Source organism: Coenobita brevimanus, chromosome 54, assembly GCF_032717465.1.
Source record: "Coenobita brevimanus isolate Jiangsu-jjx chromosome 54, ASM3271746v2, whole genome shotgun sequence".
Taxonomy (NCBI): domain Eukaryota; kingdom Metazoa; phylum Arthropoda; class Malacostraca; order Decapoda; family Coenobitidae; genus Coenobita; species Coenobita brevimanus.
Genome location: NC_137007.1, coordinates 2,403,307 through 2,426,465, shown reverse-complemented (window position 1 = coordinate 2,426,465; position 23,159 = coordinate 2,403,307). Strand labels below are relative to the sequence as shown.

The following is a 23,159-nucleotide window of genomic DNA, read 5'->3' as shown; positions in this document are numbered from 1 at the left end:
TATATTTCGTTTATCATTAGGCTATCTAGTGATTGTAGTGCTGTGTGTGTGTGTGTGTGTGTGTGTGTGTGTGTGTGGGGCGGGGAGGTGTTCGGTAATGTGGTTAAATGAAGAAATGCAGGAGTCCTAATTTAAAATTAATTTTGTATAGTAGCCTTATCGTAGTGTAACACCTGTAGCTTAATAAGATGCGTAGCTAACAATAGTATCGGTATAGTCTATAATGGTTACCTATAATTATGTATGTAATGATCTAAGACTGTAGGTGCACAAATAAAATCCGAAGGTAATAGTTTATATTGTCACAAGATATAGCTAGACATATGGGCCATTCAAAAATCAGGTTACATAGGGAAGCAGTGTATAATGTAATGGTACAGGGAACAGTCACAACACATGTACCGGTATACCATGTGGCCATCGTCAACGGCATTGCACCTGTATAGACATTGCTCCCAGTGACGTCACACTTTCATTAGAGTCATATACTCGCAGAGAGAGAGAGAGAGAGAGCACAGTACTTCTTTATGTAATCTGACTTTTGCATCATCCCGTACAATTACTCATACAAAAATAAGTAAAATAAATCCCCCTTTACACCCGTCTGGCCTGCAGAGCCCCCCCCCCTCCCCCAAACCTACGTTCCCCTCTGGGTGTGGTAAACGTGATGTGGTGAGTCTGTGACGTGTGGTGGTGTGGGTGTGGTGAGCCAGTGACTGGGTGTGATGAATCTGTGGGTGGGTGGTGAGGCAGTGAATATGGGTGTTGTAAGTCTTGAGTGCGAGTTGGTGAAGTTAGTATGGGAGTATGAAGTTAGTATGGGTGTATGAAGGCAGTAAGTTTGGGTGTATGAAGTCACTGTGAGTGTAGGAAGTTAGTAAGTGTGGGTGTAGGAAGTTAGTAAGTGTGGGTGTAGGAAGTCAGTAAATGTGAGGGTATGAAGTTAATAAGTATGGGTGTAGGAAGTCAGTATATTTAAGTGTATGAAGGTAGTAAGTATGGGTGTAGAAAGTCAGTAAGGGTGAGTGTAGGAAGTTAGTGTGGATGAGGGAAGTCAGTGTGAGTGTAGGAAGTCAGTAAGTGTGGGTGTGTAAAGTAAATGTGGGTGTAGGAAGTCAGTAAGTGTGAGTATGAAGATAGTGAGTGTTTTTGTAGAAAGTGTGAGTGTGTGTATTCCCTTTGAGTCATTGTGTATTAGTGTGCTTTCAGTGAGTGTATGTAGTTAGCAAATGTGGATCTAGAAAGTACGTGTGGGTGTGTTTTGTGAGTGTTTGTACCCATAAAGTGTGCTTTCCATACGTGGGAATGTTGTAAGTATGGGTATAGGAAATCGGCAAGTGTGAGTGCGGTGAGTCGGTGAGTGTAGGTGAAGTGGGAGTTGAGTGTGGGTGATGTGAGTGAGCGTGTAGGTGTTCAGTGCGTGAGAAGTGAAGGAGCACGTGTTGCCAGTACGTATGATCCCTATGAGTAGTCAGCAGCGAGATTACACATAATGACAGGGGTGAACGTGTGGCTGGTGAAGGCAGGAGGGAGTGAGACAGAAGCAGCCACTATTGATCAACACTGCCCCGCCCCTCTCACTCTTGGGACTCTGCGCACCACCCTCATTCCCCCTCCCCTTCCTCCTCTCTTCTATGAACTCGTGGTCGATAATTGGACTTCGTTGTGTTTCAGTGTTATCTTTCTTCTTTTTTCTTTATATATATGTATGTCCAGTAGCTCTGTTGTTGTGCTATAATAATTTAATAGCGACTTCTAGTTTTCTCGTGATGTATTCCTCAAGGTACCATTTTCTTGGCTGGCTACTCGTTTCATTAGTTTTACTCATACTAGTTGGAAACAGCTTTAACCCAGATAGACAGTGATTGTGTGGAAATTTCTTATAGAAACGAATGACCGTGTGCGTAGAACATGTGAAAGTATTTGTCAATGGGGGACGCAGGCGCAGATAGGATTTTCCTGGCTGCGTGTGGAGATGTTTGAGTTGGAAACAGTGGGTCGCGCGACGTATCGGTGTTCGGTATATATTCTTAAATAATTTTGCCAGTTGCGCTTTATATAAATGTATTTCGGTAGCTTTGTAACTATGTAGGGTGGGTGTGGTAATGACTGGAACGGGAAAAGGAGTAATCGGTATGGCGGGCGGGACATTGTGCAGAAACATGTGTCAACGAACGATGTGACTCCGTCAATGGGCATCCTACAATATAGAGATCTTGTGAAGTATAAGAACAGGTTAAGAGAAATATTATTCACTGTCAGTACAAATAATGACAAAGGCTGTGGAGGAAGTATAGCATTGTATGAATTTACGGGATATGGATGACTGGGTTGAACACAGTTGCATAAAAGGCAATGACGATTAATTTTAATCTTACAATCTTTGGTCTAAAGCTGAGGTGTTCAGGTCAAGAATAGAAACATCATTAGTGTACCAGGGAAATGGCCGTAATTGGAAACATGAATAATTTATGAAGTTTTCCTTATTATTGTTTTCACGATGAAAGTTTGCTTTTGAACAAAAGCTTGGCCTCTACCATATGGCTCGGACCATACATGTTTGATATGATTATGCGGCATGTTTAAGCAAATAAGTTTTGTTTGTACAGTATTTTGTAAAGATCAGTAGTTCTGGCATAAGGCGATGAAACAGTGACAGCCTGTATACTTGTGTGATCGCCGTTAATCAGCCCCTAAAATGCGTACCATGCAAACCTGAGGCACGAATGGATACGCGGCCAGGTTACGGAACGTGATGTTCAAGTGCTTTTCGCCAGATTATTGTACTAAATTCTGTTTAATGGTTAATAATTAAAGATAATGTACTGGACCGCAGACATTCGGAAAAAAGTTCCAGAGATTTGAGCACAGTTTACTAGAAAGTATTAGGGTCAACTTTGTACATCATTTTACAGATAGAGACCTACAGTCTGGGCTCACTAGTTTTTAATATCGGGCCAGCAGTTGCATGTAGTATGTTACTGGTACTTGCAGCATTTTTCTTAATCGACTGAAAGCATAGTATTACTGTATACTGCTTTCCAATGAACACTAAGATTCCAGCACTCTCAAAGCAATTCAGATTTTTTAGTACGTAATATGTGCATGGAGAGATATACGAAGGGACAAGACAAATATATGTAAATCACTGAGGATGGCTAAAAGGAGCAGTAGCTGGGAGATGGAAATTCTATCAGTGTTTCAGTGTGAATAAGGGATGTTGTGGGGCCTCAGGCAATCAGGTCAATAGTATATATGCTTTCCTACCAGTTTTCTTGACTTGAATTCAGTCCCACATATGGGCAGACATTGAACAGGGTGCAGAAGTACTTAGTGTCTTTCTGTCTGTTCTCAGTCACATCCTGTGAGGTTTCCTTAATAACGCACACAGTACAGACACTGCCGCTCAAACAGTTTCCACATGCACTTCTTAGGCTAGTTACACTCCAAAGACCTTGCATACCTATACCTATGTGTAAATCACTGGATGGGGCAGGGTCACTTCTCCCTTGATAGTGGTGTTCCTTTGCCCTGTAGATCACTAACCCTTCAGGACCTGTAAACACAGCTAGAACTGCATAGTAGAGTTGTCCACTGATGTCAAGAATGTGCAAGCCAGTTGCTACAATACATACAAATAAATACAGATGTGGTTGCAGACTGCATCACAGACTAGCATTGAAAAGGGGATTGTGTACTAAGGTTTCCTTTTCCTGCTGATTTATGACCCCAATGCCATAAAAGAACTTCACAGATCTTCCCACCCCATGCAGATGTGGATAAGTGGGTTAGTATGATTAATGATACAACGCACAGCCATGCAACATTAAGAGTATGCAGTACCAGATATTGTATTACTAATACAGTTTATGAATGTGGATCAGCCATATCCATTTTTGTAAGCAGACACTGTATTAGTTATGGTGTTGTATGATTATTTCTGTCAAGTACTCCGCATTCAGATGAACTTGACAACCCCAGTTCTAGAAATATTGCAGTCCTATTGAATGCACAGTAAACGTGAGGCAGAAACAGTTATGTATGCGACATACCGTACATATTTAGTCCGGACATTATCAGCGTGGATGCTCAGATGAAGTTATGTTTTGGAAATATAGTCAATGGCCTGATCATTGTTCTTGTGCAAAGTAAGGTGTTAACTAACCTGTGGGATGTGGTTGGTGCAGCAGGTGTAGAGGTGTAGGATGATGCAGGTGTGGAGTCGTGACTGTACAGTCCTGAGCGAGTAAGATGGTGGTGGTTGAAATGGCCGGGGCTGAGGACACCATCTACCTGTGCAACTTCCGAGTGTCTGTGGATGGTGAATGGCTGTGTTTAAAGGAGCTAGCAGAGGGTGGCAGTGGCATTGGAGCCTCAGCCCGTCAGGAGAACTCCACCTCTGCATCCCCCGGCTCCCCCCCGCCCTCAGGTGCCTACCCCCGCCCTCCCCTCGGGTCTTCCCCCCTGCACGCGCTCACCCCGCCCGATCCCGCCGTCATGGAGGGCGCCCGCTCCTCCTCCAACAGCCCTCCACCCAGCCCTAGCCCACCTTGTGAGGGCAGGGCTGCGGGTGAGGCTGGGGGTAGGCCACTCAGTCTACTCCCCGGCCTCCCCCCTGGGCTCTTCGCGCCCTATGTGCCGCTCACATGTGGTCCGTCTGCACGCTTTCTTCTTTATGTTGCTACACTCAGAATGAACACATCAAGCTAATATTCCATACTCCCACAGAGTTTGTAGCTTACAGTAATCAGACACTGGATTTGTGGTATACAAGTTGTATAGTACACATAGCCTACCATACTAAGTTTCATACAGGATTGAGCTTGTCACATTATGTATCAAATTAATTAGTTGATAGGTCCTGTATTTGGTTGAAGAGTAACTACCTTTTAATAATGTCATAACATGTACCTGGTATTTGTTGGATTATGAGTACTGTACAGTGTAATACACCACAGGCTTATTCATGTAGCCTATCTGAGGTAAAACACTTTAAAGTTAAATAGGTAAAAATAACCTGCTCTACAGTATTAGAATTCTGATTGTTACATGATTGCCTGGATGTGAATCAGTTTCACCGTCTGTTATTGGCCCAGTGTGGTACTCTACTTGTTCCCATGTAGCTTGATGTGTTCATCCAATATACATACTGTTATTTTAATTAATGAAATATTTTGCTGTAACTCAATAGAATACCTCTTCTTGCTGATGCCAATAAGTTTTAACATGGGAAGGTAGCTATACAGCAGTTCTTATCCAGTACACTGATTACAAGTATTTAGGATATTCACACTCAGTACTTATAAATTTATAGCCTACTTTGTGCTGCATTATGTAGTTATGCTGCACATCAGTACAGTAGATAGTTAATTTGCTAGTTGTATAATGTGGTAAAGTACATGCATACTACTGTTGTAGTGATACAATAATAGCTAGCTTATATATTTTAATGTAGTGAGGCTGCATTATGGATTAGTTGTATGATAGTATCATATTTAAGGTGAACATCATTGAGTTAGCTCTGCAGAATATCTTTGAATACAACTTTTAATATGTGGCACCTGTAACAGTAAGGTTTAGTACTTGTATACTGTATGTAGTAGGTACATCAGTTGCCAGGAATATATTGTTGCTGCAGTGCATCACAATTCTTGGTGGACTGTATTCAACATGATATTGTTTCATTTACAGTAGAATGTTGTAGGTGAGATGCATGCAGAAATAGTGATAATGGTTATGGCCATAATGAAGTATTTTCAAATAATACTACAATAATACATGCAGTGTTGATCACTTAAAGTACTTGCTCGTAACGGTGATAAATACAAAGCTAAATCAGCTTGAAGATACTGTAATATTTAATAACATATGCAGTTAAATTATGCGGGGAGATAAAGGTTCCTATATCATTACTGTTGATCATCAGGTAACCTTGTCTATGGCAGTTTTGTCCATTTTTTTCCCCTGCCTCAGTTAAGTACAGTATGTAGTACAGTATACTGTACTGTATTGTATCTATTGACTTCCATTAAAGAGTCACTCCAGTTCATTGCATACTGGTAAGGATTAGTGAATGTTTTGCTTAACTTTTATCCCATTCCTGGCTGTGAGGGAGACTATGTTGGGTCACTCTTGAATGACTAACTGCATGGTTCCTCCCTTATTAGCCTAGGCTATTGTATGATCAACATCCCAGCAGCTTCTTACATTCATTTGCTGCCGCTTTGATGTGACACATTTTGTGTGAAGCACACAGCTACCTCACAGGTCTTGTATGGCAGTGTAACACTGGGAAAGATTAAAAATGGTAATTGTTTTTTTTTTGTGCTTTGAGTGATGTTGCCACAAAATACAGGACTGTTCATCATAGAGGTGAGCAATTCATTGTTTGTGAAAACTGCATAATGTTTTGCAAATTTTTTTTTCTTGTTCTATATTTTCTCTTATCTGTTAGCCTATCAGTCCTTTGCCCTGCATCACTGCCCTGCTGTTTATGAAACATATGACCATAAGCATTGTAAAATGTCCCTGATTTTTCAGAAGCATATTTTCTTACTCTAAAATGCTTGTATTTAGCAAAACCAAAACCCTGATCTTGCAGTATATATTTACATTTTTTTTTTTTTTTTTTTTTCCATTAACATGGTATGGCCAGAGTAATACAAGTAGCTGTGGTATATATAGTAGTTATTTTAGCTGTTTGATTCCTTCAGCCCCATGATGTATTTTTTGCTTTAATCTTGCTGTCTCCAGATAATTTTAGCCACCACTAGAATGACTTGTTGAACTGGATAGGTTTGGTAGCTACAGCATTCACTGACCCATTCACAACAATAGGTCTCCCCAAAGCTGAATACAATTATTTGTAGGTGGCAAGAATAAATCAGTAAAACACATCAGTGAATTGAAGGGGTTAAGGTCAGAGTTACAGGTTTCCGGTTTGCTAGTTCAGTATCTACTTAGTGTATGCTGTAGTATTTCTTCTGATAGTCTAACCCTTCTGTACAGTGGCATCTTTTCATATTCTGACTGCTGTTAGGCAATTGTATCAAAATTAGGAGAGAAACTTCATACTGAAGGGAATAGAAGCAATATCCATTAACTTCTTCCCCAGGATGTGGTGTATTTTGTTTTTAGTTTATTCGTAGTACCTCCGTACAGTTTTTTTGAGCATTGGAGAGAACATTTTTATTGGGGGGGTTAGAATAAGTCTCCATTATGGTGTTGCCTTCGCAACCCAATTTTTCTTCCCAGGCTGAACAAAATTATCATATGTCTATCCATTCCTCTTTCCTTCCTTCCTCTTCTCTCTTTCTTTCCTTCATTCTTTCCTCTCCCTCGTGCCCACAGGCGGTTTACACTCCCGCTTCTGTCTTTCTTTCCTCCATTCTTTCCTCTTCCTTCTGCCTATGGGTGACTCTACACTGAGTGACAAGCCAAGTGGTTCTCTATACACCAGGAAGCCATTTACTGTGCTGGGTGGTAACCATATAACCAAATTATGGCACCTGGTGGTTTAGTGGGTAATTAAGGTGCCCCAATCAGATTAAGCCTGTGTAGGTTTATATCCAAGGGGTGGTTGGGGTTTATTGCTCACATAATGCCACCCAGGGATGAGTGAGGCTGGTCGTTGTCATCTTAAATGTCAGGACCAACTTGCCTAGCCCTGGGCACCTGGACTCCTCGTAGGGCACCGTAGGACTGGATGATGGATGGATGAATGGTAGCAAGAATAATATAAAAAAATGTGTCATCTCATTTAAGTGGTCAGTTCCATCAGTACAGTGGTTTATTTATTCACACACACATTATCTAATCCAGTGTTGCCCCATGAGGAGCATAGGAGTGCGAGGATAGGGAAGTTGGTCCTGACATTTAAGTTGAGAGTGACCAGCCTCACTCATCCCAGAGTGGCATTACGTGAGCAGTAAACCCCAACCACCCATTTGTTATAAACCTGCATTGGCTCAATGCAATTGGAGTGCCTTATTTATTTATTTATTGTTACTTTTGGCTTCTGTCAGTGTAAGAGGGCTCTCATAATGAAGGGGATCAGACATTTTCCAGTATTGCCTTCAGTACTAGAACATTTTCATGTAGATAAGGAAAAAGTCATCTTTATTTAGGAGTGAATATACACCATCATATTGTATTGGTATCAGTTGAGTTTACTTCAGTAAATGGTGCAGACCAATTATGGTAATTATAAGCACTGTCCCTGGTTACTTGTTGCTGTACATATTTCACATGCATAGTGCTCTAATGGTACTGCTGTATATGATTCTTAACTACTAAAAGCACTTTACTAGATTTAACTCCTTTAGTCTGGTGACAGTATTTTTTATTTTACTCCTGCTACCCACAGACAATTTTCTTCATTGTACAGGGAGAGATCTGGTATGGGAGGAGTTAATAAAGGCAGTATCTGAACACCCCAGGTTAAAATAGCCTCTCTCTAGCTAAATAGATTCATCTGTAGGTGATAAAGGAAAAAGTTCATCATGGGAGAGAAGGGGTTAGAGATACTGGTATTCACCTTATATACTGTATTTTGCAACATAGCATTGCAATAATTGCTCCTCAGTGTATGGTTTAGTATGGTTTATAAATATGTGTAAGTTCAGTACCAGATACAGATAAATTTGAGTACTGTACTTTATGCCTGGTGGAATACTGAACTGTACTGTAGTTATTTTTATATACCTGTATAAGCATTTTTCTCAATGGCTTTCTGTGTATCATCAAAGAAACTGAAGCTGTTGTACTTGTATTTACTTGGACAGTAAACAGTAATTTTATTATATTGCTATACTAGTAAATGTTGCTTTACTAAATGGAACTCCATTTGCCCCTGTTGACCTGCTTTAGAAGACTCCTGACTGATCAAGCACTGTAACACACTACACACAGTACAGTATAATTAGACCTTTGCCGTACTGTACATGTACAAAGTATTTCATCAATTCCTGTGGATAACAGAAAGTATACTACAGGTATTACGGTACAGTAATCTGTACAGTTTGTGGCATAAGTGGCGAGTAGGTTTTTTTTTTTTTTTTCCCTCAATAAATGCAAGGAAGAAGGAACCAGAGACTAGAAGCCAGCATGATTGTTTCCTCCAAGAAAAATATAATGTAAACAGGATAACAGAGAGCCAAATTCAAGATCTTTCATTTCGTGTATGGGAATAGGGGACTGAAAATTCCCCTCCCCTGTCTCATCTTGCCAGATGGATATGGTGATCTCACTTGTGGCAGCATTGTGTTTCATAGCTCCAAAGACACACGAGAGTGGAGATGGTCCTGGAGCATGTCCGCTGAGTCAGTACAGTATTCAAAATAAAGCTAAGGAGCCTTTGCTATTCAAAATAAAACTAAGGAGTCTTTGCAGTGGATCCCCCCATCTGGTGTGAACAAAAAAACCAGGATTACGATGATGATGGTAGTAATAGGTAGGTTAGCTGACTGTCCACATCTCATGGCTCAGTGACAGTGAGCATTGCAGGTTTTTGTTTTCTTATTTATTTTTCTCCCATTTCTTGATCTGTGCAGTGTTGCTTTATGTTCTATTCAGTACAATACAAATACAGTACACACATGGTACTGTACTTTATCACATATTGAAGTACTGTATTTTGTTAATGATTTAAAAGTATCTGTTAAATTAATCAGCTTTAGGTTAAAAAAAAAAAAAAAATCAAATTACTGTATAATGGGTTTTTCACAAAAGAAGAGGGGTCCCCATGAGCAGCTGCCAAACATACCATATTAGTACCTGCACAGTATCATGCAGTACTGTACAAGTATAGATGTGGTGGTGGTTTGCTGACAAGCTTACGGAGCTTAACTGCTGTATGACGATACTGTATTCCAAGCACTTTGAAAGGTTGTCAGTGGTAACAGAGCATTTACTGCAGTGCTGTATACAATTACCCCTTGGTTATTGCGGATAATTGGTACTGAATGTGACGCGTGATAAGAGAATTGTATGATAACAAGTACATAGCCTAGAACCATTGGGATTTAGCCTATCCCAGTTGATACCAGGCATCCCAAGTGCAAGCCAAAATTTTTCCTTTTACAACAATTTAGACCCACTAAATACATGGGCATGGTTGGGTTAATATAAAGCGATGAAAAGGGCATAAGGAAGAAACACTAATCATAGAGACTTAGAGTTGGGCTTGAGATAAAATGTTGAGTAGGGCCTCATCTTTCAGTCCACGAAGCCATCAGATTCCACTGATGTAGCATCATCATTGTTGACAGAAACCAGCTCAGGTGAGCTATAATGATGTTTTTGAGCAGAAAAATGTGCTGTAACAGCAGGAGTGCAGATTTTCACTGTATTGTATCATTTATAAATGCTCCAACGTGCCTGCATGCGTTGGCCCTGGTCACCTAATGGTGGATCACCTTGCAGTGACAGGGCTCTTGCTAACTGCCAATGGTTGTGAGCCATTTGGCTCCTAAAGTTTCAGATTTATGAGCCAAATAAATTTTTAGTAGCCAAACTGACTATGAACTGAAATATTTTATGAGCAATAAATTATTTATTTACACATTGTGATGATTAGAATCATATAATAATGTTTTAAATATTCACAATGGCCACAAGGAAAGACTTAATAATCGATCACATGCTTTTTTGTTCAAGTGAGATTTAATTATTTTGTAGTTTACTGGGTTTTGAAGTGGTTGTATTTTCTTCCTGCCAAAAGGTTACTTGCATGTAAAATTTGTTCGCCGAAGGGAAAAAATACTCGCATTTGCGAGCTGTGGCTCGCCAAACAAGAGCCCTGAGTGATAATGAACACCTCTGTAACCAAGTGCGCTATAACCAAGGGATCACTGTCTTGTTAAAATTGTGCTGTGCAACCATTGCTTGCTGAACCTCCTTTTCATTGGCAGGTATATGGTAAATTTGTAATAGCTAACAATTTTGATGATTTTTACAAACTTTTTAAAGATGACAACTAATGAAGGCTGCTACTGTATACTGTTTTCAACATATATATAGTTAACATACTTGCAGTAACAGTGTAGTGCAGCAGCAGTTCAGATACTTAATTAATTCATTTGACTGTTTAGGTACAGCACATCCTTGTAATACATGTGTTTGCAGTGCACGGGGCACTTAGTACACGATGAGGATGCAACATTTTCAGTCTGACCTTGAGTACGTGATATTTATATAGTTATCCCCCACTTTCCAGTGGGGATATATCAAGTAAAGTCCTAGTGGGTGTTGTCTATTTCATAGCAATGACAATATAACGTAGATTAGATGGGATTATGTCAGGTAGTCATCAAGGGTTACTCTTATGTACCAAGTCCATAGCCTTTCATAATGTACTCACTAAACACTTCTACTAGCACAGTATGTGCAACATAAATTCAGATACCTCAGTACTTCAAACAAAACACCGGAACACTTATCAATATGTTTGCAATCATTGTCTCTGAGGCCAGAGGACTCACCATTCAGGAAAATGGGTGGCTAGTACCTCCTAGTTTATCCAGGTTTCATTATACTGTATTTATTTTATCCATAACCTCCAAGAACACAAAATAAGACACACATTTTGTCAGCAGAATTATATTATTAATCCTTGATTTTTAGCCTCAGTAGTATTAATGTGTCATTTGCATCCAGTGCTATGACCAGTTGCTCATACAGCATTTCTTTTAATTCATAGGCTAGTCTTCCAAGAGCAATGTTTCCAGACATCTTAAAATGAGCAGATCTTGAATTTGCCTCTCTCTCTCTCTCTCTCTCTCTCTCTCTCTCTCTCTCTCTCTCTCTCTCTCTCGCAAGGAAGAATATTGTAGGCTTCAAGCCTCTGGTTCCTTCTTTTGCATAAAAGAAAAAATGCCTGCTGTTTGGTTAGGCTATACTGTCATCTTCATACTAATGGCCAGCACTAAACACCTTAATAATAAACATAGGGAACTGGAGCTGAATTGAGGTACAATTAAATGCAGGCACTCCATTCTGGCTTGGGAGCTAGAGGACAGGTGTCATGAGTGAGGGAGGGTGAACAGGAGAAACAAAGTGGGCATAATGGATTGACAACCATTGGTCGGGGTGTGCAACATTCAGGCAGGGTTACCAAGTTAGATTTTTTTTTCTAGATCTAGAGATAACATACAGTATTAATTCCATTGTGCTGCCATTTCTAACGTGTAAGGGCAAGAAACCTAGTAGTTTTTAGAGACTTACAAAGTTTTAGCAATATTCTATTGCTTTATGACTTTGGGGGGGGTGTTTTTTTTTTTTTTTTTTTTTTTTTTTTTTTTTTTTTTTCATATGGTGACATTCTAGTGGTTTTTCAGGGTTAGTTTAGTGGTATTTGTGAAGAATTTGTTACCGCTACTTTGCCTGATGGTAGGCAGGGTATTTCATTGTATCACTCAGATCGTATAAGTATTTTCATTGACGTACTACACTATGTATATACATTCTGCATACAGTATCTATGGTACTGTATACAATATCATCATCATCATCATCATCACATCACCCATTACCACCCAAAGATGTGGTGAGGTAAGATTTAGAAACAAGGAAAGAGAAAACAGAAGAACTGTTAACTGCATGCCCAGTTAAATTTGTCACACTATTATTCACATTTCATGCAAGCCCTTTGAATACAGGTTACACCTTACAAGCATAAACATCTGCACTTTTTTTTTTTTTTTCTTTTTAGAAGTCCTTCACATGCACCTTTCAGATTTGCAGTAGTAGATTCAATCCATTAACTGTCAGATAAGAAAAGGGGGATATATATACTGTATATAGCTGTAAATTTTTTTCATGTGCAACTCCATACATATTTCATCCATTTTGATCCCTTGTCATTGCCTTCGCTTCATCAGCATTTGTACCATGCATTCTCTTACACATTTAATGTACAGTATCCATCCACTTTCTTCTTGACCTACCACACCGTCTCTCTCTCTTTCACCTGTACCTGTATCACCACCTATCTGTATCTGTTGTCTCCATATAACCATACCATCATAGCAGACTTCTGTGCTCCACTCATCATTCATGAAGCACCATTTTCTTGTTAGGTGTATCCAATCAGCACAAACACTTATTCCCTAACAGTCCCATATCCGCTGCTTTTACTCACGATTTTTCACTCATGCAATACCAGTCTCTCACCCATATGTTTATGTGGCACTGACATACCTTCTAGTAATCTTCTTACAGTTCATTATCATCTTGAAATCTCCACACTCAGATGTCTGTTTTGTATCAAGGTCTTCATAGTGGCGCCCCAGTTCTTCCCTGTGCCACTGTATTGCACATTCGTTGCATATTTACTTCTTTTCTCTTACTGTACCAAGGCACAGTACTTGAATTCCATTCATCAGCACATCACACTGAGAATTACTTTCTCTTTCAGTAGCCATTACTTTATTTTCATTTACCACTACCATGAAAACAAAGTGTTCAGAGATTCTTACAAAACTCTGAACAGTTTTGCAAAAGTTTTCTTTTATGTTTGTAAGAAACACAGTGTCCTCTGTTTACATAGATTCGAGATACTCCAATTTTTGTGAATGATTACCGGTACCATTCCCACCTACCACCTAGCTCTCAACAACTTAGGTTTAACTTTTTTCACTTCATAAAGGTTATAAAATATTTTGTCTGTGTAGTGTTCACCTACTTATTTTATTATTAGAATTTAGTTGAATACAGGATTGTGTTTGATGAGATTATGCAGTACAGTAATCCCTCGATTATCAGGATGTCCATTATCCAAATAATCCATTGCCTGGACACTGTGATCTGGCTGTTCGAAACCATTATTCTTACATTTTTCCATTTTATCTGAACAAAATGCTTACGTGTGGGTGGAAGTTATGGCCATGCAAACATTTTCGCCTGCCCGGGCTGGTTTTTTCTTGCTTTTTTTTTTTTTATGTCACTGCAGGTTATGGCCCTGCAGTGATGATTACTTGTCTGTGGTTGATGGCTCTGCTTGACCATGGTAATTGCTTGGTTGTGGTTTATAGGTCTGCTTGACCAGATAGAGTAGTGTTAAATGACAGGAGCAAGTGTTGTATGATGTACTGTAGTGGCATTTTACGATGGCATTCAAAGTTAGGTTACCGTATGTACGAAGGGGGATCAGGGGAGAAGTCCATTATCCAGGCAGATCCACTTTCTGGACATGCCTTTGGGTCTATTACGTCGGATAATTGAGGGATTCCTGTAGTTACCGAAGTACTGTATTACTTTAAGTTGGTTTAGAAACTGCATGCTGGTATTAGTGTGCTGTAAGTATTTTAGTGTAATGTATATATTTTTGTTACATGTAAGATTATTAAAATGAGGTGTACTGTGGTTATTACTCATAGTACTTTATCCTTCTTTACAAACAGAACGAGATCCTGTAAGCATTGAGCGCAGCAACTTAGTCAACATCTGTAAGTTGGTGGTGAAGGAGCTCATCGAATCTTCACTAAAGTTTGGCCGCCAATTGGACTCTGACTCTGTCCCTCTTCAGCATTTCTTCATTGTCCTAGAACATGTGCTGCGTCATGGCCTCAAGCCAAAACGGGTTAGCTGATGTTTAATATTCCTTTTGATTTTCTTGTCATTTTCTTTCTTACTTACTGTACCATTTTACCTTTGTACAGTAAAACCTCACCATGACGGACTACTTGGGGCAAAAGCCATTCCGAAAAAAAGTGAAATTCCGATAAAAGTGATATCCAGCCTTCCCCTTGCTAACCTGGACTTTTTCTGATGTATCAGACATTAGTCCGGATTGCACCAATAGTTTTTAAACTGTTTTCACTACCATTGCAGTAATGTACTGTATTGTACATTCACTACAATAATCAAATGGTATAGTATATACAGTATTATAATACTGTACTGTACGCTGATAATCATGTCGTTTACTTACCTTATTGTCGTGAACATAGCTGAAGTGGTCAGGCAGTCCAGACTGCTTCTGGCTTTATTGTACTTTTTTCATTATATAAGAATTTAGTCCGGTAGGTCCTCGATTCCGATAAAAGTGAATTTCAGTCTATTGAAGTCCGTTAGATTGAGGTTTTACTGTATCTAACATGGACCTCATTTTAAGAATTCAGAACAAAGTTCTTTACTGTAATAGCAGGATATATAAAGATCATATACAGTACAGTACATATACAGATGATCTTTACTAAAAAGCAATAGAATCAGCATTATAGCTTATCTACAGCCTCATGAATGTAAAAAGCTCTGAGTTTAGTACTTAAGCACAAGGTGCATCCCATCTTGCAGTTGTGTGCAGTACTGTACTACACCAACTTCATCTGTAAAAAATAAAACAGTACAGTAATGTAGCTAACCATACCATCATATTATCATTCAATTCTATGTCGCCCCACAAGGAACTTAGGAACCCGGGGCTAAACAAGTTGATCCTGACATTTAAGATACATAAAATGCTTTGAAGATATTTTGCTGCCACCATGTAGCACTGCACAGGAGAAGCAGATAATGTACACAAACATGTGGCCACCATAGCAATACAAAACCTTCAACCAAATAGTAATCCTCTCTGAACCTCCCATAGATATTCATCCCTCAAAAATTACCCCTCCCCCCCCAATACAACAATTCACTGTGGCCGACCATGATGGGACTCTCACTCTTTACATCACTGTCCCATCTCACAGATAGTATAGTTGACCATTTACTTGTGTAACTTACCTCACGTGAATAGTACAAGCAGAGCTTTAGCATATCCTTAAACAAAAACTCTCCTAAGTCTCTCAGCCAAAGGAGCTGGATTTCTGCATTCCATTAGAGTCTCATCCAGCTGATCCTGGAAATGACAACAGATACTAGAACAGCTACCCAGTATAATGGTTTAACACTTCTCATTATCTTGAAATATGCCCAAATTCTGATTGCTGAGACAGTTGGAACTTTGTAGAACTTACTCTCCATTAGATGAGGACATTTCCCAGATACAGTAAACTCTCAGTTATCCATCGTTGCATATCTGGCACTGCTGGCTGGGGACTGTTAAAGCAATATCCAATGAAGTTGTGCAATATCTGGCACTGAAATGGGACATAACCAGTGGTTCTGTGCAATATCTGACTTTGAGACGTCTCATCTGGTTTGTAAACGGTAGTCATCCAGTGCTGTATTATTGTATTGTATCATTACTTTTTTGTATTTTGTGCATATTTTAAATCTTTTACTCATGGTAAGTTTTTAGGATAGAGGGCTGAGATGGATAGTAATGCAATATCCGGCTCGATGCCAAATATTATGCTGATGGGGGGTACTATTTAATATCCGGCATTTCACGTAATTCGGCATAGGACTTGGCTGAATTGCGCTGGTATTTGAGAGTTTATTTAATAACTTTCTTTGTTCCAGGTCATGTTTACACATAAGGCATCTATTTAAGACTGTGTATGATTATTTTGTCAGGGGAATCTTGGCATAGGCCTACCTGAATTAGACTTCACATCTCAACACCTGAAACCCAGAGATAACTTACCTAAGCTGAGTATAACAGCATAACGTAAGCCAACATAAAATAGACGTTCCCTAACTCAGGTTAAGGATGTTTACTTCTTGTACTATAAGAAATACAATTTCAGTTGGTTTGTATTTACCATTATTGATGAGTTAGTTTGTATTTTCTGTGTTTGATGTAGTTAAGATATCCTGAAACAGTAGAAGATAAAGCATGTTATATTATCAGTTTAAATTTGTCTGTCCTACCTTTACAGGGCATCCTTGGTCCCAAGAAGGAGCTGTGGGACTTGTTTCAGATGGTGGAGAAGTGGAGCTTTGAGGCGCAGGACATCACTGCTAGTGTTCGGGACCTGCCCACTGTCAAGTATGTCACATTATTGGTTGGAGGAGATGGTGGCTGAGATTTTAGAGAAGTTGTCTGTTATCTGAAAGAATGTAAATTCAGTCCCAAGCTGCAGCAGGGAACAGTTTTATGATTAAATTTTGCTAAATCAGGCTTTACTGTTATTCCACAAAACCCACCACTGTGTCGTAAAATGCTCCTGCTAATGTTAGTCCTTGTCAAAAGTCACCCTTTTTAGGGTTGTTTTGTTGTTGTGTTTACAGTTAACTAGTGAAAAATTGCCCCTTTAAGTTCCATTGCTGATTTGCCAGTTTCCCTCAGTTTGCAATACTGTACTAGTTGTTTAAATGGTTGTGATATTTTAGAGCTCATTCCTGACTTAGGATGAGAACTGCCTGTACCATAACACCGGTTCTGAATAAGACAGCCTTAGCATGTATTCAGTTTTGATTGTGGGTATTGGTGTCAAAGTGATTGATGTGTAGATTTGTGGCACGTAGGAGGACTGCTTAGCCTCAAAGGAACAAGCGATTAAGTCTGTGCTCAGAATCTGGGGGGGAAAAGAAAGCAAAATCAAATCACCTCCAGCACAAGCCTCTGCAGCACAAAACCTGCATTCTTACTGTATATGAGTCTTTGCATAAATTTAAGTCAGACAGCCTGCTTGTAAGGGTACAGAACTACATATGAAGCATTTTGAAGAGAAATAATTACATTATTTGATTAGAAATGGAAGACATGCCAGTTTTGGATTTGGTATCCAGTCACCTTCAAATGGTGATCAACGTTAACATATGAGTCTGACTACTGTTACTCAGACATCACTTTTAATATGCCTACATGAAACAAATATGTATAGAGTTACAGTTTCAGCTTCTCTGAAATTAAATTTTCTTAGCTCCTTCTCTAAGAAATAAGATGAGTTGGGTATTTTTCTGTTTTAAGCATCACTGAAGGCAGATGTTTTTCATTAAGCTTTAACTCATTATTTAGCTCTTCCCTCTGTAGTTCATTGGGTTCCCAATCCTGTATCTTACTTAGTTTTATGTGTGTTGGTCTTTTTCTTGTTCAGCATCTGAAATTGTAAATGACAGTGTGTGTGACCCATTTCATTGGACATGTTGATTAGTTTTCCCACGAATGCATTCATTTCTTTTCCTAGACTTCTGTACCCTACCTCACCCCACATGCGTGTGGGAAAAAGAGGCAGGATGATGATGATGATGATGATGATGATGGTGATAGTGAAAATCCAGAAGTGATTAGGTAATACAATATTGGAGTGATTGATTATTATCACTTCTGCTCTATTCACCATTCTGAAAATATCTCCCAAGTATCATGTCTCATTTCCTGGAGAGAGGCACCTTGCATAGTGTTACCAATATAACCAGGTCAGTTATACAAATGTCTCACAATTCTGTTTATATCCTTTAAAAAGGGGATGATGGACCGCAGAGGAAGGGAAACTTCTGCCTGCGGTCCACTGGGTTCGCATTCAGATGAACCTGATACAAAAGATAGAACAAACTAATCAACACTTACCACTCAGGTCATCTCTTTCTACTCCTGTGGCTTCCCCCATACTCTAATACAGTGCGCCTTCTCCTCAGGACTCACATAGGGCGAGCACGTGCATGGCTGCGTCTGGCATTGATGCAGAAGAAACTGGCTGACTACTTTCGCCTACTAATTGAACGCCGTGATGACCTCCTAACAGAATTCTATGAACCTGGTGCTCTCATGCTAGCTGATGAGGCCATAGTAATCATGGGACTCTTGGTTGGACTTAATGTCATCGACTGTAACCTCTGTGTCAAGGTCAGTGGGATATGTGCTTTGGTTTTGCCATAAAATGAGGATAAAAATTATTTCAGTGTGAGGCAGTGGTAAAGGGAGAGAGACTCAAATTGGTGAGGGAGGTTAAGTGGCTGGATGCATTGGTAGAGAAGAGAGCTAAATGTACAAAGGAATAGAAAGTGAAGTAGCACAGAGGAGGAAAGTGGCTGGTGCTATGCAGGCCTTGTTACGAAATGGAGGTCTGAGTGACAGGAGGCTTGCTTGAACAGATTTTAATGCCCTCGAACATATGGGTTTGAGACTGGTGGGGCATGAAAATAGAAAGTCATGAGTAATAGCACAAGAAATGGGGTCACTGAGGATTGTGTGTAGAATGGAGATAGTGGATGGAATAAGAAATAATGCAATTCATGAAAGGTATGGAGTCAGGAATTCCATGTACATTGCACCTTCGATATAACAAACTAATTGGTACCAGACCCTTTATGTTAAAGCCGATAGTTTGCTAAAGCCGAACACTGTGCTGAATGGTAATTTCCCAGGCATTGTGGCTTTAACGGAACAAAGATCGTTGAATGTAGTGTCATTCATAGTGTCATTCAGCCATGTCATACACAGTAACATACAGTTATGGCTCTCTTTCACAATAAATGCTCTATTTATGGCTCCTCACAATGTTGGTCACCCAGAGACTGATGCGGCATTCTGTGGGTTGCAGAAGAGCGTGTGTATGTGTGTGTGTGTGTGTGTGTGTGTGTGTGTGTGTGTGTGTGTGTGTGTGTGTACTTACCTAGTTGTATTTACCTAGTTGTGATAGGAAATGAGCTACGCTCATGGGGTCCTGTCTCTTTTTCTCATTAAGTCAAATTTTGTTTTGAACTTGTTTAAAATTTTAGACTGGATGATCACTTTGTGTGTGTGTGTGTGTGTGTGTGTGTGTGTGTGTGTGTGTGTGTGTGTGTGTGTGTGTGTGTGTGTATAATTTTTTCACCGGGTCGGTCAGGATCACTTGATGGTCATGATCGTCAGCTCTTACTCTCCCAGAAAGGAGCTGAGAGCTCATATAGTCCGATCTAAGGGCAAGGCTGTGACCTTCACACACGCACACACCCATCCCCTTGCTCAAGGGGGACAGTAACCACCCACTTCGTCAGTGAAACTTTTCGCAACCTGAGCGAGGCGCGAACTCCCGTCCACCAGTTGGCAAGCAGGAATGTTACCACTGCACCAGCGAGCGGTGTGTGTGTGTGTGTGTGTGTGTGTGTGTGTGTGTGTGTGTGTGTGTGTGTGTGTGTGTGTGTGTGTGTGTGTGTGTGTGTGTGTGTGTGTGTGTATTTACCTATTTGTATTTACCTATTTGTAGTATACAGGAATTGAGCAATGCTCGTGTTGTCCTGTCTCCATATCCACATTTATCAAGTCTACCTTTACACACATGAATGTTTTTCTCATGCACCACCTCTTTGTCTAAGTCGTTTCAAATATTTAAGAATATACCTAATTGTGATATACACGGAATGTACTATGCTCGTGGGTTTCCGTCGCTGTTTCTCAGTAAGTCGAATTTAACTTTAAACTCGTTTAAGTTTTTAGACTGGACGATCTCTTTGTCCAGGCTATTCCATAAGTCTATACTTCTGTAAGGAAAGCTATATTTCTTGATATCCTTCAAGCAGCTTGACTTTTTCAATTTCATTCCATGTCCTCTTGTTGCTCTCTTATCCCATACAAACAGATCTTCTTTGTCAATTTTATCTACTCCCACCATGGTCCTGAACACCGCAATCATGTCTCCCCTCTTTCTCCTTTCCTCTAACGAAGGCAAATCCAGTTTTTCCAGCCTCTCTCTGTATGACAGGTCTGTCAGACTGGGGACCATCTTGGTTGCTGTTCTTTGTATTCTCTCAATCTTGTTTATATCTTTCTTTTTGTGTGGGCACCACACTACCGCTGCATATTCTAACCTGGAGCGGATCATGGCCACTATCAATTTTTTCATCATTTCCTCATCCATATAATGAAATGCTACTCTTATGTTAGTCAAGAGCTTATAAGTCTCTCCAACTATCTTGTTAATGTGCTTTTCTGGTGACAAACTATCTTGGACCAGCACTCCCAAATCTTTCTCTTCTCTCCTTTTTGTGATTAATTCATTACCCAAAAAATAATTCAGTGATGGTCTCCTGGTACTTTTACCCATTTCCAATATTTTACATTTCTTTACATTAAATTTCATTTCCCACGTCCGGCTCCAATTGTGTATCCTATCCAAATCCTCCTGCAGTATTTTACAATCCTCCTCAACCTCTATCTTCCTCAAGATCTTTACATCATCAGCAAACAGACTCGCATAACTGTTCACTCCATCTACCATATCATTTACGTAAATCAGGAACATTACTGGCGCCAACACTGAGCCTTGAGGGACTCCACTTGTTACTTCCCTCCATCCAGACATCTTTTCCTTTATTACTGTCCTCATTTGTCTGTCTCTCAAAAAGTCTCTCATCCATTCCAGAAGTTTCCCCTTTAGTCCTCCTATATATTCTAGTTTCCACATTAGTCTCTTATGAGGTACCTTGTCAAAGGCCTTCTCTAAGTCTAAGTACACACAATCCACCCAACCATCTCTCTCCTGTACCACATCAATCGCTTCTTGAGTAAAAGCTCAACAAGTTTGAAACACATGACCTTCCACTTCTGAATCCAAACTGACATTCAGCCAAAATATTCATCTCTTCCAGATATTTTATCCATCTGTCTTTCAGGATTCTCTCACACAATTTTGTGACCATGCTGGTTAGAGACACTGGTCTATAATTCAGGGGTTCTTCCCTGTTTCCTCCCTTGTAAATTGGTACCACATTTGCCCTCTTCCATTCTTTTGGCACTTTCCCCTCTTCCAGTGGGCATACAATTAAGCTGTGAATTTTATCCGCCAGTTGTTCTCTGCATTCCTTCAGTACCCAATTAGAAATTCCATCAGGTCCTGGGCCTTTCCTTACATCTTGAGTTTCCAGTAATTTATACACTTCCTGCACTTCCACTTTTATATCTTTCATCACCGGAACATTTCTAATCACTCCCTCCCCTTCCACAAGCTCCTTTTCTTTAGTGAAAACTGACTGGAAACGTTTGTTCATTATTTCTGCTTGCATTGCCGCATCCTTAAAGACCTCTCCATCTTCTTTCAGCTTGGTGATTCCTTCCTTTTGTTTCAGTTTGCCATTAACAAATCTATAAAACAGTTTGGGTTCATCCTTGCATTTGTCAGTTATACCTTTTTCAAAATTCCTTTCTTCTTCCCTACGTATTCTTGTGTATTCGTTTCTTGTTCTTTTATATTCTTCCTTTGTTCTGTCGTTACCTCTCTTTCTCCAGTTGTTCCATGCCTTATCTCTCTCTTTTTTTGGCTATCATACACCTTCTATTAAACCACTCCTTTTTCCTGTTTTCTTTCCCTTTTACTCTTGGTACAAATTTTTCCACTCCCAAGTTATAGAGGTCTAGAAAGATATCCCACTTCCTCTGTATCTCTCTTGTTTCTCTGAATTTTCTCCAATCTGCATTTTCAAAAAAAGTTTCTCAATCCTGTAAAATTTGCTTTGCCAAAGTTGTATCTTCCCTGTCTATGAAGCTCGTCTCTTGGCTCGACGTTTCCTATTAACATCTGGAACTCAATGACCACGTGATCACTTTTTCCCAAAGGACAGAGATATTCCAATGATTCTATTATATCGGGTTCTTTGGTGAACAGTAAATCTAACCTTGCTGGTGTGTCCTCACCTCGAAACCGTGTCTCTTCTTTGACCCACTGCGTCATCACATTATTCATTATTATATTTAATAACATAGTACCCCACGAATCCTCGCCGCCTCCCGAGTACCATTCCTCCCAGTTCACCTCTTTACAATTAAAGTCACCCACCAAAATTATATTATTGCTTTTCTCAATTATTTTTTGCAAGTAGCTAGCCATATCTGACAACATCTCATGGTATTCGTCATCCTTCCATGCTCTCGTCTTTGGGGGAACATACACTACCGCCATATCTCTCTTAACGTTCTCTCCAGTTTCTAATTTCATATATATCACTTCAGCCCTGCCTTCTCCCATTTCCACAGTATCTACATTTATGTTGTTCTTCACTGCTATCATCACTCCTCCTCCCTTTTTTTCTTTCCTGTCTTTTCTCCACAGTTTGTATTTACCATCTCCCAAATGAACATCAATATCTTCTCTTAATTTGGTCTCTAAAAGGCACATGACATCAGGTTCATGTTCTCTCAAGAAATCATTAATTTCGATCCTTGTCGATATGAAACCATCAACATTAGTATATATCACCTTCAAATTATTTTTGACATTATTAATACCCTCTTCTCTCCTACTCTCTGTCTGTACCACTTCTTCAACTTCTGATCTTTCACAACCATCCCCCCTAGTTTCCTTCACTTCTATTTCCTTAAATACCATTTCCTTACTTTCATATCCAATACTCTC

The 23,159-nt window shown here is 39.7% G+C and overlaps 1 protein-coding gene across 1 annotated transcript in view; it reads left to right on the top strand.

Moving 5' to 3' along the window:
• Window positions 1-1,949: 1,949 nt before the first annotated feature.
• The window catches only part of LOC145401007 (RUN and FYVE domain-containing protein 2), a 64,487-nt gene continuing 43,277 nt past the window's right edge, over window positions 1,950-23,159 (top strand). The window contains exons 1-5 of the mRNA XM_080273371.1: window positions 1,950-2,020; window positions 4,188-4,651; window positions 14,400-14,578; window positions 16,767-16,876; window positions 18,469-18,676. Coding sequence (XP_080129497.1) covers window positions 4,252-4,651; window positions 14,400-14,578; window positions 16,767-16,876; window positions 18,469-18,676 — 897 coding nt within the window. The 5' untranslated portion in view covers window positions 1,950-2,020; window positions 4,188-4,251. The remainder of the gene's footprint in view (window positions 2,021-4,187; window positions 4,652-14,399; window positions 14,579-16,766; window positions 16,877-18,468; window positions 18,677-23,159) is intronic.